This window comes from Chaetura pelagica, unplaced genomic scaffold, assembly GCF_000747805.2.
Source record: "Chaetura pelagica isolate M959 unplaced genomic scaffold, ChaPel_1.0 scaffold235, whole genome shotgun sequence".
NCBI lineage: Eukaryota > Metazoa > Chordata > Aves > Apodiformes > Apodidae > Chaetura > Chaetura pelagica.
This window is the reverse complement of record NW_009953215.1, coordinates 2200974-2225837: the sequence shown is the minus strand read 5'-3', so window position 1 is coordinate 2225837 and position 24864 is coordinate 2200974. Positions and strand designations below refer to the sequence as shown.

Sequence of the window (24864 nt, the reverse complement as noted above, 5' to 3'; positions counted from 1 at the left end):
CAGGTCTGGGAGCAGCTCTGCCCCGGGGCTCCCCGGGATGGCTGCTGGGGCGCCCGCTGATGCGCTGGGTTGCAGGATCTTGTGCGGCCCCGAGTACGGGACCGTGCGCTACGTGGGCAGCGTTCCTCCCACGGCAGGTGAGTGGGGGGCAAGCTCATGGCTGCCTGAAAAATCGTAATTATGTTCTGGATTTTTAAAAGATAACATCTAGTTATCAAATTTGCAAATTGTTTCTTTTTTGTTCTTGTGAAAAGATGCCAACCTCTTATCTAGATGAGTTGTTGGGGTTTTTAGAAGTCAGAGTTGTCAAAAGGAGTGTAAGAAGTAGTTCTGGTTGAAATTGGTTATGTTCTTTTTGTATGGTGCAAAGATCTTCCTGCATTTTTCCATTTGTTTTCATGAACTGTGTTCCCTGATCTCTGTGTAGTGGCCCAGTCTAGGATGGAGAGATGGGAAGCAGCAGCAGCAGGTCAACAGACTGGGTGCTCCTTGATAAAGTACTCACATTCTTGGGGACAAGTAGGACAGTTACAAAGATGATGGAGCCAAATTCTTCTTGCTAATTAGTATTAGATTATATAATAAGGGAAATTGGCCAGAAGTTGTGGCCGGAAAGGTTCACATTGGACAGCAGAAAAGTCTTTTTCTCTACAGAAGTGATGCAGCACTGGCATAGGTTGACCAGTTAAGTTGGAATCTTTTGTGGAGATTTTCAAGACCTGGCTAGGTAAAGGCTTGCCTGTTTTAGTGCTGGTGGATAATCTCCTGCTTTGAGAGAGAAGGTTAGGAGAGATAAACTTCAGAGGTTCCTTTCTACCATGATTTCTATGACTATGATGCCTTACATTAGAAAATGTACCTACCGTATTTTTCAGGAATTTGGCTTGGCGTGGAATGGGATGATCCTCAGAGAGGAAAGCACGATGGTACCTATGAAGGAACACAGTATTTTAAGTGCAGGTAAGTTGATTTACAGGGTTGGCCTGTCATGTGTTGCATGTTGTGTTGTTATTAATCCAGTTACAGAGATTAGAATGTGTTAAATACTTAGAAAATACTGCCAGAGACTGTAAGGTGACCTTAAAGGGTATGTGGCACATCTCGTGTAGTGTCTCAAACAGCTCAGGGCAGAGTCCTGTGGTAGCCAAGCATGAGCAGCCAGGTGGTATGGCAGACTGTCCTCTCCCCCTGTTCCTCTCCGGCTTTGCCTGCCCTATTAAATTTCCAATCGCTGCTCTATGCATGTGCTGACCACCAGGGCTCACCTGGGAAGAAGTCCCCTCCCCAGCCCCATTCCAAGTCTCTGGAATATCTGACTGCACTGCTGTGGACCTCAGAACCCTCCAGATGGACAAACTGTGCAAATGCAGGAGCTCAACTGTACGTTGCCATCCCGAGGGTGCTCTCTGGGGGACAAGATGTTGTTACAAAGGGGTGACAGCGCAACAGGCGCTTGTCAACCCACCATCTGTGGACCAGGACCCAAGGCTGGCTCTGTGCAGAGCTAGACAAGATGCTGAAAAAGACCTCACTGAACAAGGGTGGTGATATATCTGTCCTGTCTTCTCATCTGTCTTTCTATCTTTCTTCTTCAAGTTAAAGGATTACAAAATCCAAGCTGTTTTCCCTAGCTGGATCCATTCACCTGCTAAAGGAGTATGGTGAGTCAACAATCTGAAGATTGCCCACCATTAGCATCTGAGTAGTGAGCTCTTAATAAAGCATTTGTTCCTCTAGGCCATTTGCTGTCACTTCTTTTTTTCACCCACACTTGTGCCCAAATGGCACTTGGTCACTTTTGGGATGTAAGAAAGATTCACCTCCCTCGAAACCCACCAAGTGGGCTGAGACAACTACAAGTGATGTTTTCAGAGGTATGTAATAAAACGTCTGTTTGGATGTTATTATTAGCACCTTTAGCTTCAGTAAGGCAATCAGTGTCATACTTGCCTTCCTTAGGTAATTCTGAAGTGAAATACTGGCTGGTATTAACTGTCTCAAACATAGGTTAGATCTGGACCTAAGATGACTCGCATTGATCTTGTCAAGAGAAAATACCAAGTTCCTGATAATGATTCAGATTACATTCATATCACTGAGGAACTGTTCAGTATGTTCACTTGCATTTAATACATGCAAAACACAGTGTAGCTTATGGGGGTTTTTAAGTATATACAGGCATTACATTTAAATTAGAGACAAGCTGTTGCCTTCTATGTCAGAGGATGCTGCAGAACCTAAAAGTTCATGAGTTAAAAATATAACTCGACAAATTCGTAGGAGGAAAGCCATCAGTGGCTCTTAGTAAATACTAAGGGCTGCTTGCTCAGTAAGCTCCTGAGCAGTGAAGGATGAGAATATTCCGGGGCTATATCACTAAAATCCTTTACTTGTTGTCTTTTCTCAACCATTTTCTATTGGCAGCTTTTGGAGAAATGATGTGATGTTGCATGTTTTTGACCACTGGATCACAGCCAATCTTACAGTAATGAGATGCAATGGAGAGATTTCTAAATCTTTTTCCTCCTATTTTCGAAGGCTGGAAATGGCTGTAAAAGGGCGGTTTGATTTCAGTTTGCTCCTAGCTGTTCAAGTCATCATTCTGCAGCAGCAGTAGCATCATGAAATGGTTTGGATTGGAAGGGACCTTAAAGACAATCTAGTTCCAACCCCCCCACCATGGGCAGGGACATCTGCCACTAGATCAGACTGCTTAAAGCCACATCCAACCTGGAGGCACCCACAACTTGCCTGGGCAACCTGTTCCAGTGTCTCACCACTCTTACAGTGAAGAATTTCCTCCTCATGTCTAATCTAACTTTTCCTTTTTCCATTTTAAAAACCATTCTGCCTTGTCTTAATGATTGACAAAAAGTCCCTCGCCAGCTTTCCTGGAGGCTGCTATAAGGTCTCTCTGGAGCCTTCTCTTCTCCAGGTTGAACAACCCCAACTCTCAGCCTGTCTTCTTAGGGGAGGTGCTTCAGCCCTCTGATCATCTTTGTGGCCCTTCTCTGGACTTACTTCAACAGCTCCATGTCCTTCTTGTGTTGGAGGCTTCAGAACTGGACACAGTACTCCAGATGAGGTCTTACCAAAGCAGAGCAAAGGGGCAGAATCACATCCCTGGCCCTGCTGGCCACACTTCTTTTGATGCAGCCCAGGACACAGTTGGCTCTATGGGCTGGCTGCAAGCACACATTGCCAATTCATGTTGAGCTTCTCATCAATCAACAGCTCCAGGACTTTTCCTCAGGGCTGTTCTCAATCCATTCTCTGCCCAGCCTATATTTATGGTTAGGATTGCCCTGACCCGGCTGCAGGACCTTGCACTTGGCCTTGTTGAACTTCATGAGGTTCGCATGGGCCCACCTCTCCAGCCTGTCAGGATCCCTCTGGAAGACATCCCTTCCTTCCAGCTTGTTGACTACACCACATAGCTTGATGTTGTCAGTGAACTTGCTGAGAGTGCACTCAATTCCACTGTCCATGTTATTCAAGTGAAATAAATGAAATTAATATAAATCAAACCATGGGATAGCAAGTGCTCAGAATTAATAGAAGGCTTTTGAAAATATGAAAATGACAAACCAAGAATATAAATTAGAAGTTGTATGTGGTCCGTCTTTTGGATGTGTTTGCTTTGCTTGGAAAATGTCAGAAGACTTTTCTCTGAAATTAACTCCTCGTGGTAATTATCTTGAGCCATTAAAGCCATCAATGAGAGGATAATTATTTTTTTTTCAACTGGATGAAGTCAGTCTAAAAACTTGCCTTGTGTAGGTTCTTGCTTCTGACATTGTCTTCTGTGTATGGAGCTGCAGGCTATGTTGGCAGCATTCCTTCCAAGGCAGGTAAACATGACAATAGTAAATAATCATTCGCAAATGGCTGGAAAAGTGTGAAAGAACAGAAAAGTATGTAGTGATAGTCACACTACCTCTGGCTTGTCATGGTTCAAAGATTTTTCCAGAGGCAGAGATGTTGTATTTGTACATATATTTTGTTTTGCTCTCAATGGATGATTCAACAGAGCAAATATGATCTGGCAATTTCATCCAAAAAGAATGGGCATAAGCATGTAGTAACAGTGCCTGCATTTGCTAACCTTGGAACATGTATTTTCAGCCTGTGAAAATTGTGATAGTTTCCATTTTTATGAGTAGATGAGTCTTGTCACTTTCTCCTATCTTGAATGTAGAAGCACGATATGAAGGGACTTAGAATTGTTGCTGTAAAATGTCACATAGAATAAAAAAATAATATATTGAAATTATTATTTCTATGTTGTGAGGATAGTAGGTCTAGCTTTGTATCTGACAGAAGGTCTTCTGGGGAGAAATGGAATTCCCTGAGGCAGCAAAGGAGGCTGCTGTATTTCTGTTGAGACCTGACAGCATTTCAGGGCTTGTTAATGAATATACTTCATTATCAGTTCATATCAAAGAGTTGGTCTCAAGCCAGCAAGTAGAGCCATTCTGTCTCAGACTGAATCAGCAGAAGAATTTATCCACTAAATAATTTAAAATTAAAAGGTAGCTTTTCTGGGAATGCTTTCTCTTACCTATAGCCAAACCTAAACAGGGAAGGGGTAGATTATGTTCAGTAGCGCAAATCAGAATTCTTAGTCTATATCTTTTTAACTTCTACATTTGTGTAAGGTGGAAGCTCTAGAGACCTCATTATCAGAAAATGAGATGATGAAATCTGTTATTTAGAAGAAAAAAACCACACCTTTGTGGTCAGGATATTACTTCCTTTGTATCTAATAGTAATAATACGGCAAGGCTTGTTAAGGAGGATAAGCACACCTAATGCAAGAAAAAAAGTCAACACTGATAGATTTTTCTTACCTAAAAAACTGGACGTTATGTTCTTAGAACAACCATGTCTTTTGAATGAATGTATTAGCAGAAGTTGCTGCTTAAATGCTTTGAATTTAATTGAATCAATTTCCAAGTTGAAACTACTTATAGTCTGCTGTAGGAGAAATAATAAAAAAAAATTGGCTGGCCATTCAAATCTCTCTGGACAGAAGAAGCAATTGAAAACTTTGTGACTGTTTTTCAGAAACTTGAGTACATGTGTGTATGTGTACAGTATTTTTATATATATGCGTATAGACTCCTGATTTTCTAGCGACCGTTATTGTGCTCTGAGGAGATGAGATCTCAGACAGTGATCTCAATTCCTGTTGTAACAACCAACTTTTTGAGCTAAGCTGAATATACCTATAAGAAATTTAAATGTAATCTTTAAGCATCTTGTTCTTACAATGCCTTTTATTTGTACTCTGCTTTGTTCCAGTCCGAGAAAAGTACTTCTGGAGTCTAAAAGAACAAATAATTAATCTAGAAGTCAGCCATGACTCATAGGCATTAATTTCTGTGTGTGTCCTGGTTTGTACTTCATGTACCAATTAGGAAGATGTAGGCAAACTTTAAGTAAAAAAGTTACCTTATTTTTTTTTTAAAGTGCTAAAAAAAACCAAACCACAACCTAAAATGTCACCTCCTTACTGCTGTTTGAGGGGAAGAGGGAAATTGTTTATTTATAAAATGTACATAAATATGTAAAAATAAATAGCTTTTTTTAAATCCTCAAACCTTATCAGTAGTATCTCTTGCTTACAAGCCTACTTTGCTCAGTCCCAGAATTCTGATACGCAGAAAGAGCTGATGGAGTAGCTTGCACTGTAAACAAATGGAATGAAGGGGCATTTAAAAATTCTTTTTAGGGTTATTTTGGAAAGAATGTTTTTTAAAAAATACAAATCTCTCAGTGACATTTGAAAATAAGATCATAAGAGGAAAATAAACTGAATTTGAGATTCTTATTACTAGTGGACCTTATTTGTACTCCTTATTTGGGTAAATTTTTAGTTCCGCTTAGAGATATAAGTGGTATTTGTAGTAAGTTTTATGTGTCATGGCAGTATGTTTATCTAGGCCATACATTATGTAGTGCTAACTAAAGTTCCTAAGAATATAAGAACCAAAGAACAAAACAGCTATACTTGAAATTGTGCTGACTTCATTAGTCTGTTCATCAACACTGGATTGGCTGTAAATAGTAATGCCTACTCTACTGACGTTTTTGTGAACTTTTTTTTTCATTATAATATGTTCTTGTTTCCTGACAACTGAGAAAACTGTTACTTTATCTGTCAATTGCAGTAGTGTCTCATGTAGTTAAAATAAGCTGTGTTCTACAGTCCTTCCAGAGAAACACTTGAAAGTGTTAAAATTTATGTGAAAGCACACTCATGTTTCAGAAGCTGTATGTAAGTTCTTGTCCCATAGACCCATTCACACAGTTATATGCACTTGCTCCCCTGGGAGATATTGCACACATCTCCCATGGGACACATGGGTGCTCCAGCTTCTGTGTCCCTGCCCTGCATCCTGTCGTTGATCAACATGTGTGCTGGTAGAAACCACCCTCAAGGTCACGTGTGCACTGAAATGTGGGACATATATGTTGCTTCCCACAAAATCTGTCCTTGCTGGGCACCAGCTCACCTCAGCATCTGAGCAGGAGGCAGCTCTATCTGGTCTAGGAGGAGATGTGCTGCTGCTGGAGTGACTTGATGGCATCAAACCAGGTTTTGACTGCTGCTCTGGTAACCTCTTTTCTTCTCCCAGATACAGATGTTCAGGTGTCTTTTATGCTTCCTGACAGGTGAAGTCCTTCCCCTCCTGTTTAATCTGGCAGAAGGGTCATCATCCTCCTTTAGTCCTCCTCTCAGTCAGTTTTGGGTATTCCATTCACACATAGCATTTACGCAGGCAATGCTATTTTAGCAGCTGTTTTTATCCTTGCCACTTTGCTGGGGAAGATGTGTGAATTCCACAGCAGTAGATGACATACTTCTCTGCTTACCTCAGAAGATGGGAGTAACGTCCTGCTGTATCAAGCATTTAGAGAACTTTGAGTCTTCATTGAAAGGAACAGATCTCCCCCTGGTGAAGAATATGTTTTGTTCTTCCTGGATCACTTTTCAGAGGAATCCTGACATTTCAGCAGAAAATATTGACATACTAAACTGTAATCCATTTCCCCAGGTCTGTCTTTCATAGTAAGCCAGAGAAATGGAGGAAGGTATAGTGAAGTTTGCTTCTGGGATGTTTTCAGCCTGGCAGAATTACAGTTGCTTCTCAGATCTTTTTGACCTTTTGCTCCTCTTTGTGCTACCAAGTTTTATTCTGGTGGACCTTTGCATATTTGTGTAGTCCTGAAATGCCAAGTTATCCTGGCAGAGGTGTTACATGGTGTCAGTTTTTCCTCCTTCAGTGAGTTTTATAAGTTGCACATGGACATATTTTTAAATTTACAGACAGCATTTCTGACCAATCAGATGTTACTGTTTGCATGAAATTTATGTTCCTGCCCAAAAGATCTGTTTATATGAAGTTAGACTCTCTCTCCTTCAAGACTGACAGACGAATCTCCAGGAATATCTACTTAGAGCACAAACTAACTCTTCAAATACAGGAAGATGTAAATATCATTGTAGTGTCTATGAAAAAAAAGCAATTGCCAGGATTCCTTTTAGCCTCAGAAGCTCTCAGGAAGTTCCGATTGTTTCACTGTGTGTCACTGTACCCATCAGAGACTTCTGCTATCAATAGAGCAGTGTTGAAACAAAACTGTTGTCCCTAACCACTATTGAGACATACCCTGTGCACCAGCAGAACCTTAAGGCAGCATCTGGAACTGCAGATGTCTCTCCTTCCTTGTTTTGTGGAAGCTCAGCTTTCATCTCTCTTTGACTAAGGTAAACTTGCAAGGGCTTCAGGTACTCACTGATGTTTGCAAAGCTTCTGCTGTGGAGTCAGGAATTTGATATACCATAGCAGATTAGTTTTAGGTGTCACTTACAAGGGTGGTTTGATGCCACAGACTGTTCTAAAATGTGAAGGGTTTTTTTTACTGCAGTGTGTAGAGTCTTCTTTTAGTAGTCTGATCTGGTGCGCACCTTCCCATGAAAGGAAGAGATCTCTTCAGAGACTATCTAGAAAAGACATGCATGGATTTGACCAGCTGTATTTTGTGACACTTTGTGGGCTTTGTAGTGTGTGTTCCCCAGTCATGATGATAATCGCCTTGAGCTGATCATTGCAAATAGCCAGTACCAGGCAAAGCCCTTCTATCCACCTTTAGTATCTAGGCTGAAGTCCATTTCCTTGGCTCAGCAGCAGTCTGCAGTCAGACAGCTCAAGTGTGTACCTGTTGGCAGAACAGTTTATATACTACTGCGTTATTCTTCAGGTACTGAGAAGTGCACGCATGTGGCATTTCACTAGCACGTGAAGAGCCATCATGAGGAGCAGTGCCACCACTTTCTATTACATTAGCAAAGAAGAATCATGTCAGATTTCCTCTTTATTTAGGGAAGCTGTTAACCAGTAGAAGCTGAATAGGTAATCTAAATTTTAATTACTATCTGTCATGGGCCTTGGGCTTCAGGCTACTGAATCATGAATAGGAAGAGTCCTACAAGCTAACTTCTGAGATTGGGGTCAACTTCTCTATTTTAAATGTCAATAAGAAGTGTTACTATTAACCAGCCCCAGCTCATTGTCAGAGCCTCATTTGGGTATGTTGCATATTTTCTGCTTAAGGAAGTTGGGCATATTTTCTACCACAATTTAATTAATTACAGGTAGACAGGAGTACAAATTTTCTTTCCAGAGCCCCAAGTAGAATCTTGCACTATCAGCCACCTGTGAAGTTGTTTGACTTAATTAAATGTAAAAGCAATCCACTTCTCAGTAAACAGGTGTTAAGATGGTGAAAATGTCATTTACTGTTTTAAGAAGTGTTGTTAAGAAAGAGTCACGTAATTTTTACATTTGAGGAAGTTTAACATTTAAACTAGCCAAATATTTGCAAGCCATGAAGAACTGTAAAGGAATGGAAGACTTAAGAGAAGGTTAATGGAATAAAAATCTAGATAATGGAAAATGCTTATCAAACATGAAAGTACACACTGCGTTTACATTCTCTAGGAGAGTGCCTTTCTGCTTGTTTTGTAATCATTGCACTCTAAACTTAATCACTATAAAACTAGGCTGAAAATATTTTTAAATAGTATCTAGTTTCTACCCAGGTCCTTCATTTGGCTATGAGAGTACTCAAGTATTAGAAGTGTAAATGAATTAAACTGGTGCAGGCGATTTCCAGTACTGATTTTTTTAATAAAAATGTAAATATATGGTGCTCAAGCTATTCCATCTACTTGTAACAGATCCATAGGATTCAGGGTTTCTAGTTGCTGTTTTTCTGAGAGAATTTTGAGCTCTGTAGTGTTGGTGGTTTATATTATGGTTTGCTAATTAGCTACTTGACATTTACATGATGTTTTGAAGAGAGGAGTGATTTCTTCCTCTTGGGTATTTTCCAACCAAAGTCTGTACTCTTCTCAGCTGGAAGGCATACAGGTAATCATAACTACCCATTTTCTGCCTGCTGTTTTCTGGCTGATACTCCTATCAGATCCTCTCTCTGCTCTGCGATATCATTCCCACAAGGTGTCTCTCTGCCAGTTCTTCCTAGATACTGTGTTTCTTTGTTAACTTTGATAGAAAATTGCCAAAGCAATTGCAAGGCAAGAAATTGTCAAGTAATAAAGTTTTTTCAGTGCTCAAGAAAAACTAAGAAACTTCATAGGACTGTATAGAGCACATACTAGCTGGACAATTCTGTTGAATGTTCAGTTTAAAAATTGTTACTGAGTTAGTATCAGAATTTTTAAAAGTTTGTGTTTGTTCTAAGTGGTACAATAGGCATCTTTGTGTCATTTGTGTGGATGGAAGGACAAGTCTGCATTCTCTTATAATTGCAAGTGAATTATTCCAGTCAAATATAATGAGGTAGTGAATATTTTGAGTATTGCTATTGGCCTCCGACACATTTGTTGCATGTTTCAGGTAACTTTGCATCTGTATAGGTTAGAAACTTAATTTTCTGCAAAAGGTGAGTTCATAATGAGTTTGGGAACAACAAAGCAATTATTTCTAGCAGTGGCACTGACATTGTAAGTTTGATGTGTAAGTACATTTTGAGATCTGGTGGTTCAGTTCTTATGGCATCTCACAATGTGGGCTTGTTGGGTCAAATAATATCTAAGATCGTTTCCGAGTCTCACCTCGTCTCTCTGGGACCAGTGATGTCTGGAATTAGCCTGTAGAATTGCCTTTTGACTGCTTTGGTTCCCAGTATTTTTAAAAAGTAATAATTAATTATTTTGACACTAATCATTCTTACAATAACTTTTCATATTTCACCTTTTCCTGCTCCTCTGTTCTAGGCATCCTAGAGGAGGATCGTTTATCCGGCCAAACAAGGCAAATTTCGGAGTAGATTTTCTTACTGCAGTAAGGGATCGGTATGGATTGAATGGTGAGCAACATGTTCAACATGGGACAGAGAATACAGTAATATTTGGAAAGAAGACTGTGGAATTTGTTGGCATGGATTCTATTGCAGAAAAACAAAGGTAAGTGTAACATATGAAAATCTAAGATACACTCTTAGTGGTGGATTAGTCAAGTAGTAATTCAACTGTAAGGAAAGGAAGCTGGCGGCCTTGCATATAATGTCAAATCTCTAAAAGTAAGCCAAACTGATGGAAGAGACAAGAAATCTTCCTATTGTGGCTTCATAATCTACCTGGTTTATGGATAGGAAGTGGGATTATGTCATTTTTAAGTGCTCACAATCCTAATTTTTATTTCACAAAGTAGGAGGTGATGATATTTGGAGAGGAGCGAGTGAGATGAATTATCACTATGTTGGCAGTCATTACACACATTCATGATCCTTTTTAAATATGTGTATTTTAATACCTGCTTAATATTGTACAGTAATATTTCATCTTTGTTTATTCTATTGGTAATGACTTTGTTATTAAGAGAAGGAGGGCAGAAAGTCACTTTATTGCTAATGAAGAAGTCTTTCAATCAGTTCATGTCATGTTTATTCATCTGGAAGGGTAAGAAAGGAAGTAACTTAATGATATGTAATAGATTGCAGTTTTAATGACCTCCAGCAGTAGAGAGGTAGCAGTTCAGTAGATGGCAGTCTTCTTCTGAGCTGGTACTCCACAACTGTTCTTCATTTGTCTCCCAGAATGTACTAAGCAGTCAAAAATACTTTTCTTTTTTTGTCTTTGGTAAGTGATACAAAAAATGCCCAGATAACTTAGATCATCTTGCAAAAAGTATTACAAGAAAACTCTTTAATACCTAATGAAATTCTACTTTGCATAGCTATATTTTTTCTTCTTTTTTTTCACTTCTTTATCAGTTGGATGAGGGTAGGTTGTGTTTTTGTGGGGAGTGCAGGTTGTGATTCAACAAGACTTATTTTGTAGTAGCAATGAAAAGGCAAAAGATAGAGGAGATGTGTCTGTTTTCGAGTAAGAAAGTGCAGTGTAGCAATCTGCACATTACTAATTGTAAAGGAAATGGTACATAGGAGCTGCATATTATTTAGTTGTAACAATCAGGTATTTATATAACAACCAATTTCTTTTTCAAGATTACTGAACACAATGTTCTTTCTCATGTAGCCAACTGAACCAACTGGTAGATATCTCAGTGCGTGAGTGTGCAGTGAGCCATGCTGGTCAGAAAGAGGAAATCGGCAGAACATGTGCTAGTATCCTTTCCTGCTATATTGCATGATACCACAAATAAAGTACATATTTTAGCATTCCAAATGTATGCTTCAATGAATGATATTTGTAAACTTTTAAAAAATATGTTTAAAACTGCATTTTATATTTAGAAGCTTATTGCAATGTTTATAGAGTTAAAAATTAGATGCCTGCAATTTTTGAGAGGGAATGTAAATTGTGGATAAAAATATAAGTGTTGTCATACTTATTGGTTGCTACTGTTGCTGCAATTTCAGAAGGCTCCAACAGTGGGGAACTTTTAAAAATGTAACTCTAGAATAGATAACCCCAGAAAAATACAACTGACATGCTGTAGGCACCAGAGGTTTCCAATATATAATAATGAATGTATTCAACATATTGTGTGTTGTAGTGATGTTGCAGAAATACAAAACAGGTATTATTTGTTGGTTTATAAGGACTTGTAAGAGTTCCTGTCAATACAGAAAGTAATCCATTGGCACTAGAGCAGGTTCCCCAGGGAGGTTGTGGATGCTCCCTCCCTAGAGGTGTTTAAGGCCAGGATGGATCGGGCTTTGTGAAACCTGGTTTAGTGGAAGCTGTCCCTGCCCTTGCAGGGGGGGTTGGAACTACGTGATTTTCTAGGTCTTTTCAAACCCAAACCATTCTATGATTCTATGATTTGTAAAGTTAACCTCTTTTATAAAACTATAAGCCATTTTCATACCACAAATCCAAACAAAGTTTGCTGTAACTGAGCAGTAGTATCTCTTAGCTCAAACAAGTGTAATTTTTATTTATTTGATTCAAAACCAAAACTGAATTCTAATTTCTATGAAAAAAGAAAGTTCCAATTTGAAGTAAGTCTCTTTTCCTTAATGTGAAATTTCAGATATCCGGCATATAAATCTATCAAAAAATCTGATATCATCTTGGGAGACAGTAACAGCTGTTGCTTCTCAAGTTCAAAATCTGGAAACACTTATTATCAGGTATAAGTATTTGTGTTTGGGTTTCTGTTCCTTTGGGTAGGTACAAAAAAGAAGAGGCTCTTTATTTAGGTAGAGGGCCAGCTTTCTAAAGGTAACTCAATGCCTCAGTACTCAATGGGAGCTAAGATTTTTTTTAATTTTTGTTTTAAATCTTGTCCTTAAACAACTTTTGTGTCTGCTGTATTTTCAGGCATCCATTTTGAAGGAAAGACTAGCACCCTAGGAATTTAGCATCTATGTAAAACTAAATTCTGGAGAAGAGCTTTGGGACAGATGGATGTTAACCTCAGTTTTGTAAAATTATAAAAATCACAGTTGTCTGAAAAATAGAATACAGATTTCATTTAAACATTTACAGGAATTTAGGCATTTGTCAATGTTTTCTACATAACAGATTTCATCATTTTTATGCAAATTGGCTTATTGGCTAGGGAGATGGGATTAAAATGAATTACAGATTTTTACAGGGTCCTTCAGACTCTTCCAAGCAGTTAGGCTGAAAGGAAAAAAAATTACTGGGAGTACTTTTGTAGAAATAAGGAAATAGGGAGTACAGAAACTTAGTTTTGCATCATCATAAGATGCCCTTATACACTTCTGTGACATCTAAGACAGTTAAATCTCTTTATTTTGAGGCTTAGTTTGCCCCGAGGCAGAAGTGTGTTTAACATATGTAGCATCCACGCTGCATGTGTGCAGTGAGTCTGGTTTGCAAGGGGGGACCAGCTTCACAGCAGAGGCAGCCAAATTTGCTGTATCTGCACGTGCAGCAGGTCAGAGTCTGGATACTTGTGTGCGGGGTCTGCACGGCTCTCTGCTGGCAGATGGGCCCCTCTGAAGAAGCCAGGGCCTTGAGGTGGCTCTGCTGCAGGAATCTGCAGCCTGCCTGTGAAAGCACTAGGAACATGTCCTTATCACTTAAAAATCCCACTTAGCATTTTTTAATTAGGTTTAGCAGTAGCTATCTCTTTGCCTTCTGGGTTTGCAAACCTGTTTGGGTTTTTTTTGTGAGCTTAGAAAATTCTTTCGAAGTAGAAAAACTGTAAAGTAAACATATTTTCATTTTCTTTTAAAGTAAGTCCAAGTGTCTTAAGACTTTATCTCTGGTTTTTATTATTGTTGCTATATTCTGACTGCCTTGGCAAGTCTTTATTTAGGAGGCCACTTTTATTTAAGAACTATGCTTTACCAACTGTGTCTTGACACCAAACTAAAATATCCATAAGGCTTTAACCAAACCTTAAGCATCCCAAGACCTACTCCGTTCCTGTCTTGAAATGATGCTGATAAGAACTGTGGATCATGGTGGCAGACCTAGGGGAAAATCTCTTGTACAACAGTGACGTTGGAAAAGGAGTGAGGATGTTGGTAAATAAAGCTGCAGTTCCACTGAAACAAGAAAGAATTCACAAAACAATCTCAAAATAAAGAACATTGCTAGTACACACCTATTACTGTAGTTGGCACATGCCAGAATAATTTTCTAGTGTGAACTAGCACAATGGTTAAGGTTTGTAAATAGGTAGCAGCCTAAACCACTAATTTTGAGAAATTAGTATCATAGCTTCAATTTTAAGAGGTTTGTTTTATTGTCAAGGTTACCACCTTGACTTCTGACTCTTTAAGCAGAGATGTTCAGCTATTTTGTGGTTGAAGACAGCAGCAGAAATCCAAAATACAGTATTTTTTTTTAAGAGTCTTGGAGATCTGCATTGATACTGGCAACTTCCAAAGCCTTCATTGTAGAGTACACACAATGTAGAAAAAAAACAATTGAAAGTGATGTACACTAAATTGAAATAAATACCAAGTTAATTTAATGAAACAGTGGTGATCCCATTTGTTCTTATAGTTAATGTGAGAAAAAGTTATTTTTTAAAGAATTGTAGGTGTTCCATTTTCTTCAGTATAGCACTGGCTGAGGTGCTTAATGACTTCTTTGCCTCAGTCTTTAGTAACAGGACCAGCTATGTAGAGGGAGTCCAACTCCCTAAGCTAGAGCACAGAGACCAGAAGCAGAATGACCCCCCCCAAAATCCAGGAGGAGATGGTCAGTGACCTGCTCCACCATATAGATGTGCACAAGTCTATGGGGCTAGATGGGATGCACCCAAGAGTGCTGAAACAGCTAGCAAGGGTGCTCACCAAGCCACTTTCCATCATTTATCAGCAGTCCTGGCTGACTGGAGAGGTACCAGCAGATTGGAAATCAGCCACATAACCCCTGTTATAAGAAGGAACGGAAGGATGATCTGGGAAACTACAGGCCTGTTAGTCTGACTTCAGTACCAGGGAAGCTGATGGAGCAGATCCTCCCGAGTACCATTATCTGGTACATTCAGGACAACCAGGTGGTCACACCCAGTCAACATGGGTTCATAAAGGGCAGGTCCTGTGACTTTTAAAATTATTTATGTAGATTCTTTTCTTGTCTTTAATATGTAACTCCAAATTAGTGACTTAAATCAATGCAATTATTAATTATGCCAATTATTATTTTTGCACAGTGAAAACAAAATGAAGTTTCCATCTACATCAATTTCTGAATCCAATGTATTTTCAAAATTGAGGATTCTGGCACTTAATCAAACAGAGATAACATGGACAGAGGTAATAACCTTTCCTGGTTTTGTTGTTATTGATATTGTTATTTTTTTCAAGCAAGGAAAGGACAATAAACATTTATATTAATTCTACTGAGATGCAGTAACCCTTAGAAAAAGTGCTATAGCATAACTACATTAATTGCATACTATCTAATGTGGTTCCTACATAATGTTGGAAGTTCTGTTGACAGAAGAGTTTCAAAAGAAACAGTTAACTTGATCTAGTTGGCAAATTGCCAAGTCAAGATAAAGCAGGTGAATATAACATAACTTCACATCCCAAAGATTTCCTTGAATGAAAACTTCTTGTTTCCTTGTAGTTACTAGATGTTTATCTGTATTTTTATGTACATAATAGACCAAATGCAAATGGAAAGAGCTATGTAGTTATGGCACAAAGTACTTGTTTTGGCACCAGTTTGCATCAGGAGATGCAGGAGATTGGTGCAGTATCTCTGCATGTACTGGCAGCTCTTGAACTACATTAGGCCTGGTTACATGCAACACAGACATAGCACAGAATAAACAAAGCTCTGTCTTGTTTCAGGGATCGAAACATGCAAACATTTAAATGACTCCCCCCAATATGTCATCTTACTAAGAATGGAGTCCTGTTGCCAAATATGTCATAAATGGGCCTTTATTCAGAGATGGGGCTTATGAATCACATCTCAGTAGCTCCACATTACTTACAATGGCTTGTAAATTCAAGCCCATTATTTGTATCTCAGGGGCAGATTTTGTATGAACTGCATTCTGAAATTACCTGAATTTTTAGATTTTTGTGGCCAGCCACTATCCAGTAATAGGGCACTTACTGAAACTGGGGTTTGAGTTAAGTAGAAAGAAACTTTTCCATTCTCTTCTCTTATAGCAGGGCTGGAGGAAGGTCATGGCTGTATTTTTGTTTAGTGTCTACTCACTGTGCTCTTAAACCAGCAGTGGGGTTTACACCAGGACAGTTGATAATCCTGTAACAGCAGCAATATGAATGGTGCAGTGAATGGAAGAATGATGTGGCTACAAACACTTCAAATGTTGCCTACTGCTCATCAGAGTGCATTGTGCATTGTGTTGTTCAAAATACTGGCAGCTGCCAGCAGCTCTCTGTGGTACCAGGGTTGCTGTAAGGCTGGTCAGAGCCATTGCTTCAGGCAGGTGGGAGTTCTTTAGGGGTAACCAAGTTTCAGAGAGAAGCTCCAGGTTAATCAGAGCAGTTTAAAACTACATAGCTTTTGCAGTCGTTCTTGCAACTGCTCTAGCTGATGATTCATCATAGCTGGTAAAGATATTTTTTGCTGCTGAAATAATAGTGAATATGATTCAGGCAAAATACAGTGATTGTCAATGGGAATATAAGCAATGTCTGAAAAACCTAGAAATGTTTTAATTAAAATGAAAACAATTTAATAGCGAACAGCATTTTGAAATACGTGGCCATATGTAAGACTAACTATATGGCATGGGGATAGTTTTTAAAAAGAGAAGACTTGTATTTTTCTATTTGTTCCTCTACTTCAAAATATTTTTCACAGTAGAGGGACATGCTTAACTGTTACACAGTCATGTATAACTCAACATTTAGATGCCCTGAGCATCAGTTCTCCATAAGGTTCTTCCATGAGTATATTATATGCATATATCTATAAACATCAGAGATTTCTTTTAACATCAGTAACAGAGTTTGTTGCTGTATAATTGTCCACTGTTTGTTCAAAACATAACATATCACTCAGCTTTCCTGAGTGTTAATTTGGTGCCAGATGAGTGAACTTTTTTTCTGTATGGAAGCTGTTTTAAGCAACAGTTGAAAATTTGTTCTCTGTAGTGAACATGCACCTGATTTCTCTTGATTCTACAGGCTTTTTTCCATGCTTCCGTATCCCTACAGAGAAATTAATTTGATCTGTCTCGTAGACATAGGGAAACACTATGCAAATTACGGAGAGAAGTCTTGAAGCTCTGATAAATAAAGACACCTTTTAAGTCTGTGCCAGAGTTCCAGAACCATTAGCAGTCAAGTATATACTGCCATCTCCTCACCTCATCACAGGCAAAATTTGATCACTCCAACCCTATTAAGATAAACTTGGTTTCCAGGTCACACAGCTGGAGGTAGGGCAGCTGCTGCCTCAAGCCTGAAAATTTAAGTGCTGTGACCAGGCAGAACCCCTTTGATGTCATTTGTGCTCATAGATCCAGACACAGGAAAGAGCCAGCTGGGATTCAGGGTTAGGCAATCTGTAGTGCTTGTTTCTTTGTTTTGGAGAGCTATGGCTTCTTCTGAATATGTTTTGAGGAAATCTGCATACAGTATAATTTCTGCTATACTTTTCCCCAACTTTTGTTATATTAAATGAAGTTTTGCTCTTAGGTTCTTCTTTGTGCTCCAGGGTGGCCAGTACTTGAAGAGTTGTACCTTGCTTCTAATAATATTACAGTATTGGAAAGGTAAGATGAGTAACATGAGTCAACCTTTTGTGCTGCAAAGTTATGTAGCAAATTAAGTTACATTCCTGTAATGTTTGTCTCCATGACATAATTGTAAAATAAATTATGCAAACTTCATGGGATGTACTTCAAAACATATAAATGTACACAATTATTTGCATGCAGTTACACACTAGATATTGGAAATGAATTTTTCCATTAACAAATAACTTTAAATGTTCTGCATTTTTGTTTGTTTTTTTTTCCCCCAATGTGACAGGCCTGATAATGTCCTGCAGACCCTTAAGTTGTTAGACCTTTCAGACAACCAGTTACTGGATGGAAATCAGCTGCATCTAATAGCACATCTCCCCAGGTAGCTGTTAAACAAATTTGCTGAAAATCCTTTGTCCTGGATATTCATCTCCAGAGTCTTTGTTGACTGAAATATGATAGTTCTGATGTTGCAAGGAAGATTTATCGAATCTTGAAATAAGAGGCATTTTGCCCTCTTGAGGAGAGCAACTGAATTATGTAATTGAGCTACCTGAACACAATCTTGTTGTGTAGTGACACATGCTGAAGCTGTATGTTATTAGGTTTTCATTATATACTTAAAAAGTGATTTACCACATAACTAAGTTCTTTACATATTAGTATGCACAGGGTTATACCTAAAATGACAGAACTGTCAAGTTTGTGTGGAGTCGCAAAGCAAAGGAGCTGTGGAAGTGGTGTCTTAGGAACAGTTTTGTGCCCATAACAGTGTAATGCAGGCTCAGCAGCAGCTGCACAGACATTGCAGGTCGTCTGAGCCTGCTGGAAGTGTTGGGCAGTTTGTTGGAAGGTGTGACACACTGGAGATCATTGCTGATGGACGCTTGCCACTTTGCACTTTGTGCACTTTGACGCACTTTGCAGCTGTGGTGCCTACTTATTTGTCCTTTCTAGAGAAAGCAAAACAAAGAGGGGTTGGAGAGAGAGAAAGTATTATTACATCTTTGTTTTAAAAAAATGGGGGTAGTTTTTCTTTACAAAAACTTCCCATGCCATGTATGCTAATCATTGTATCAATTTAATTTCAGATTAGAGCACCTAATACTTAGAAACACTGGAATATCTTCTATACACTTTCCTGATGCTGGATTTGGTATGTAAAATAAACAATTTATTTATAGTTTCATCATCGTGTTTGTTTAAAGTTTTCACTAATGTTTTGCAAATTTACTTTTTGTTCCTAGGATGCAAGACTAAAATGTTTCCTTCACTAAAACGCCTTGCAATAAATGACAATAAAATATCACAGGTAGGTCAGACTGTGAAAGTTTCGCATTTTGTTAATATGTGTATCTTTGTTTAAGAGTAACTTGCAATTTGCTTTTTTAAATATTTCTTTGATTGCATGTGTAAGATCCTGAGGTAACTGTTGAATACTTCGATCAACACAGAGGCATAATTAAAAAACTTACAAACATTTCTTAATGTCTCAGTAAACCACATTTATGTGTTATTTATGGTAGCTAGTCCTGTCCCTCTGCTACCTTATACTTCCTCTCACAGAATTCTAATTATCTAAAATGCAGAGTAGTTTCTTGCTTGTTTTTGGTGAGTTTTTTGTTGTGTTGTGGTTTTGTTTTTGGTTTTACTTAAATGTCATGTTGTTTTTCTCCTTAGCTAAAGGATGCAAGTACTTGGTTCTGCTGACAACAAGAATAGTTTCAGTTACAGTCATTGTACTGTATATTGTTCTGAAATGAAGTATGGTTTATGTTTCCTCAAAAGATTGTTCCTTTCCATTTCAGTGGTCATCTATCAATGAGCTTGATAAACTGCCGAGTTTGCAGTCACTGCAGTGTCACAATAACCCTCTCATGGACACAGAGAAGAACCCAGAGACCCTAAGGCAGCTAATTATTGCCAAGATAAGTCAATTAGAGGTTTTGAACAAGTGTGAGGTACGTGATATTTCAACAAATTGCGTGAGTCTGGGGAAAAACATTGAATCATTGCTTGAGGAATTATTTTCAGTTTCTTTTAAGATTACTGTTTGGGTGCAGAAAAAATAAAGTGCTGGCTGTTCCATCACTTGGCTATTCCACTAGTGGGGCAACAAGCAGGGCTACAAGATGCAGCTCTGTGAATGTTGCTAACTCAGTGGGGACTAGGACAAGATGGAGGAATAGTGGTTTTTTTCCAAGTGCTGGAGTTGTATTCAAGTTGCAGGACTGTCAACAAAAAACATACTCTGGGGAAAAAAAAATAACAACAAAAAAAACCCCAAACAACCAACACCATAGTTGGAGTTGTTTCGGTGACAGTAATATAAGCATTTGCCTTCTGTAACAAGAAGATCACATTATCCTGACCAAATCAAACTTCCAGCAAATGGTTATCATAAAAGGGCAGAAGCAACATCTGTTCCACAGCTACAAAAAAACATCCTTGTGTCATCCATATACATTAATATCTTTGCTTATTCAGTTATGGATCAGTTGGTGCATGGAGTTTGTCAAATTCTTGGTAGCATGAAAACATGCTGAGCGCCTAAGAGTAAGAAGTCAGTGTCATTAATTAGACTTTACTTCTCTGGGAAGATGTATAATGATGTGCTATTCCTGTGCCAGTACAGATCCTTCCTGTTGAAAGAAAAGGAGCAGAGCTTGACTATCGCAAAATATTTGGAAATGACTGGTTATCAGCTGGTGGGCATTGGAACCCAGAGAAAAACAAACCAAGTGAAGAATTTCTTGCTGCCCATCCCAGATACCAATCACTTTGTCATAGTAAGGACAAGTACAGTAAACTTAGCATTTCCTCACTTCTGGCGTTGTGTTAGAACTGGTTTCATCTCTCTTCAGTTTCCCTTCCCCTTGATGCTTTCTCCATGTGCTTCACTGCCTTAGGAAAGCCCCCACCTGTTGGTAGATCTGTGTGCAAAATGTTTTTTGCTTCTGTGGGGCTGCTGCACAATACTGCACCCTTCTGGGCACTGCTGCCGCAGGAACTCGGGCTGGCTGCTTCAGGGATGACACCGGTGAGCATCTGCCCCGTAACACCACTGGTGAGCAGGCAGCAGCTGTCTCCACCTGGAGCTTTTTTAAAGTGGGAGTGTTAAGCAGCACCTCCATGTTCCTGTCATCTGCTTCAGCCCATCCCATGTGCCTGTGCACCCTCCTGAATGCTCTGGCAATTGATGGAGGGTCCTACCTGCAGCACTTGGCGTTGCTCAGTACCCTGGCTGCTGAGGTGACAGGGGCAGCAGGCTCATGGCTGACCCAGCAGCTCAGTGCTCTTAGGGCTGCTGTTGCGAGCTCTTCTTTGAAGGGTTCATGCCTATGTGCTCGTTCCTCCACAGAGTATGGGGCACCTGAAGAAGGAGAACTGAAGGGACAACAGCCTATGACTCTGAAAAATCAGCTTCTGAGTAAGTAGCCAGAAGCAGTCAAAGGGTTCCTTCTACATGTAAAACATTTTAAGAGCTTAGTGCTTCCTGGGTGTATATGGAGAGAAAAGGTTTAAAAGCCTTTGAGGTGTCACAGAGTTTCAGCTTCTAATTCTGCTTCTCTGAACTATGTGTGTATCAATGACTTTGATTAGATACTTGATTCTGTGTACTCCAGCTTGGGCTGAGGGGGAAATGAGCTAAATGATTTTTTTAAGACATAGCAGAGAACAGAGGTAATTGATACTCCCTTCTGACAGTATGAATGGCTTCTCTACAGAAGATATTTGAGATTTTAAAATTTGCGATTTTAACCTCAATAGCTGCACTGTTTTCTGGTAACTTTTTAATAGCCTCTTAAGGAAAGTCACAAATGACGTGCATAGTTACAGTATTTGGGGCTATCTGCATATTTAAATGAGGCTACATTCCAGCCTTAAAAATCTACTTAGCTTTGCTTCCCAGTTGATAGAATAACTGAACCTTTTATTTATTTATATATATATATATATATATATTCCATGCAAAGTATTATAGTCTTAAGGCATTACATTCTCATGCATTTAGGTGGAAGACTAAATAGAACAAATCCCATGTGCCTGTGCACCCTCCTGAATGCTCTGGCAATTGATGGAGGGTCCTACCTGCAGCACTTGGCGTTGCTCAGTACCCTGGCTGCTGAGGTGACAGGGGCAGCAGGCTCATGGCTGACCCAGCAGCTCAGTGCTCTTAGGGCTGCTGTTGCGAGCTCTTCTTTGAAGGGTTCATGCCTATGTGCTCGTTCCTCCACAGAGTATGGGGCACCTGAAGAAGGAGAACTGAAGGGACAACAGCCTATGACTCTGAAAAATCAGCTTCTGAGTAAGTAGCCAGAAGCAGTCAAAGGGTTCCTTCTACATGTAAAACATTTTAAGAGCTTAGTGCTTCCTGGGTGTATATGGAGAGAAAAGGTTTAAAAGCCTTTGAGGTGTCACAGAGTTTCAGCTTCTAATTCTGCTTCTCTGAACTATGTGTGTATCAATGACTTTGATTAGATACTTGATTCTGTGTACTCCAGCTTGGGCTGAGGGGGAAATGAGCTAAATGATTTTTTTAAGACATAGCAGAGAACAGAGGTAATTGATACTCCCTTCTGACAGTATGAATGGCTTCTCTACAGAAGATATTTGAGATTTTAAAATTTGCGATTTTAACCTCAATAGCTGCACTGTTTTCTGGTAACTTTTTAATAGCCTCTTAAGGAAAGTCACAAATGACGTGCATAGTTACAGTATTTGGGGCTATCTGCATATTTAAATGAGGCTACATTCCAGCCTTAAAAATCTACTTAGCTTTGCTTCCCAGTTGATAGAATAACTGAACCTTTTATTTATTTATATATATATATATATATATTCCATGGGCAAAGTATTAGTCTTAAGGCATTACATTCTCATGCATTTAGGTGGAAGACTAAATAGAACAAGGAATATGGTTGGCTAGACAGAATATAAACCTTTTTTTAAGGATGAGTCTTCCAATCTCTGTACAAGAATTCAGCCATTAACTGCCCTAAAATGTGCTTGTTAAGGCGTTTTTGTGATACTGAGGGTCAAAACCCTGTTTTAAACTAAGTAAGCAGGTTCTACTGCACATTATTGTAAGAAGCAGAAATTAAGCATTTTTAGGTAAATACTCCTTTTGACAAAAAAATTACAATGTTCAGTATTAGTGTGTCACTTTTTGAATAGTTTTGCTAATTTACCAAAGATTACTAAAAACTTATTTTAATAAAATCACTTAATTTTTCAGAGAACAACTAAATGCTATCTTAGCTGCTCAGATACAGGCTACATCCTATTTTTTTTTTTTTAGATCAGGCTGAGTTAGGGGAAGGCAATTTGCAATAAAAACAGACTAGAAAGACTGTGCACCTCACAGAACAGGGTGTAACATTCCTTCACTATGTCTCTCTATTTTTCCTGAAGCTTTGACAATTAAATGTCCTGATAAACCTGAACAGAAGCCAGTAGAGAAAAAGCTACCAGGTGAGAACTCTTGGCTTGTGTTTAAGCAGTTGATTTGTAGCTCCTTTTCAAATAACTATATTAAAGCATGGCAGCTGCCTCTGGCTTTGTCAGCTCCTGAAGACTCTGTCATATAAAGAAATTTCAAAGATAGAAGTTGCTTGGAAAAGTCACTATTTTTCTGACCTTCATACTTTCTGTCCAGGTTCAAGATTGAAAGTTGATGCCTGTCTTATTACCTCTGCTGTTGATTTCATGATTAATGTGTCTGAGGCAATCAAAGGCTAATTAACTGGTATCATGTAAGGTGATGTAAGAGCCAACTCAATAGCCTGCAGTTCTAGATACCGAGGTCTAGTATTGAATACATTTCTAGAAATCTAATTCTGACCTGTATCAAATTTTTCTTTGGAATTTTTAATGCCTGTAGTAAGACTAGAATTAATAGAGTTTGCTGTAAATCAAACTGATGTTTTGGAAAGATGTGTGAGAATGGAGTCTGAAAGAAAAGACTTATTCAAATTTTATTCTAAAATAAAAATCACATTTATTATCACAAGTTGCATAAAATCAGATACAGCTTTTACAAAAATGTTTTATAGAAAAATATTTGTCTAAGTACAATGTGTGGTATTACAGGAATAACTCACTATTGCTGTGCCTTTAGATAAAGCTTCAAAATAATTGAAAGTTCAACCAAAATATTGAGTATATCTATTGCAAATGCAGGTATCACCTCTGGAACAAACTACATTTACTCATTCAAGATCCATTACAAAAAATATCCCTTTGTGTAACTGACTTCATAATATAAACCACTCTACAACTCTGCTGGCAATTTGTTTGGGAGTCATTAATGTAATGCCATCTCTAAGAATAGAACTAGTTCTATAATCATTTGTGCCGGGAAGCCAATTCCTGGTAATGAGAACTTTAAGGAACAGTTGCCAGATGCAAGTAGTCAGAACTTGACTGGAATGTGTCCCAAAGGTCACTTGGTTTAGCATGTAGTAAATATAAACTCAAAAAAGGTAAATTATGAAGCCTGTAACACTTTAATTTGGTATATGGGATCAAAGCACTTAAACCGCAGTAGCACATCCCGCTCTATCCACCAGAGATTAAACCATTTCCGATTTGATATTAGCAGTTATGGTTTCAGGTACAAAAGACATTATTGCAGTGTTAGAACTGAAGCAGCAATACAGCCTTTCACTGGGGCTCGAAGCAAGTATAGTTGAAACACTACATACTTTGCTACAGCTGAGTGGTAGCAGCATTTTTCTAATAACTTTTCTTTCTTTCCCCTTGACAGAGTCTATGACTATTCAGAGGGTCAAAGGATTGCTGTATCGCCTATTTAAAATTCCTGGTTCAGAACTGAAACTGTCCTATGAAAGTTCTAAAGTGAGTTACAAATGGGTAATTGGACAATAAAATAACTGCATGCTGCTAAAAGTCATTAGCATGTTCTAAAAATACTACCTAATGAAATTGATTTCACTTAATAAAGGCAGTCTTCATGCTTTAATTTAGGACCTAACTTCATTCCTGAAATATGACAGATCCCCCCTGACTGCAACTGCCTGATGTATATTTGGTTTACGTGAACAGATTTCAGTCTGATCAGGTTTTTTTTCCTTTCTTACTCTAGTTGGAAGGAAAAGAAGTTGAGCTAGACAACGACTTAAAGCCTTTGCACTTTTACTCGATAGAAAATGGAGACTGTGTGTTAGTACGGTGGTAA

At 38.7% G+C, this 24864-nt stretch overlaps 1 protein-coding gene across 1 annotated transcript; it reads left to right on the top strand.

The window, feature by feature from the left end:
* The first annotated feature begins 37 nt into the window (after nucleotides 1–37).
* TBCE (tubulin folding cofactor E) lies at nucleotides 38–24864 on the top strand. Its single transcript, XM_009997590.1, has 16 exons — nucleotides 38–137; nucleotides 876–960; nucleotides 10310–10498; nucleotides 11573–11661; nucleotides 12534–12633; nucleotides 15141–15243; nucleotides 17614–17690; nucleotides 17950–18045; nucleotides 18755–18819; nucleotides 18911–18975; nucleotides 19472–19624; nucleotides 20299–20452; nucleotides 21025–21093; nucleotides 23079–23138; nucleotides 24433–24524; nucleotides 24772–24864. The coding sequence occupies exons 1-16, from the start codon at nucleotides 38–40 to the stop codon at nucleotides 24862–24864; spliced, it is 1590 nt and encodes a 529-aa protein (XP_009995892.1).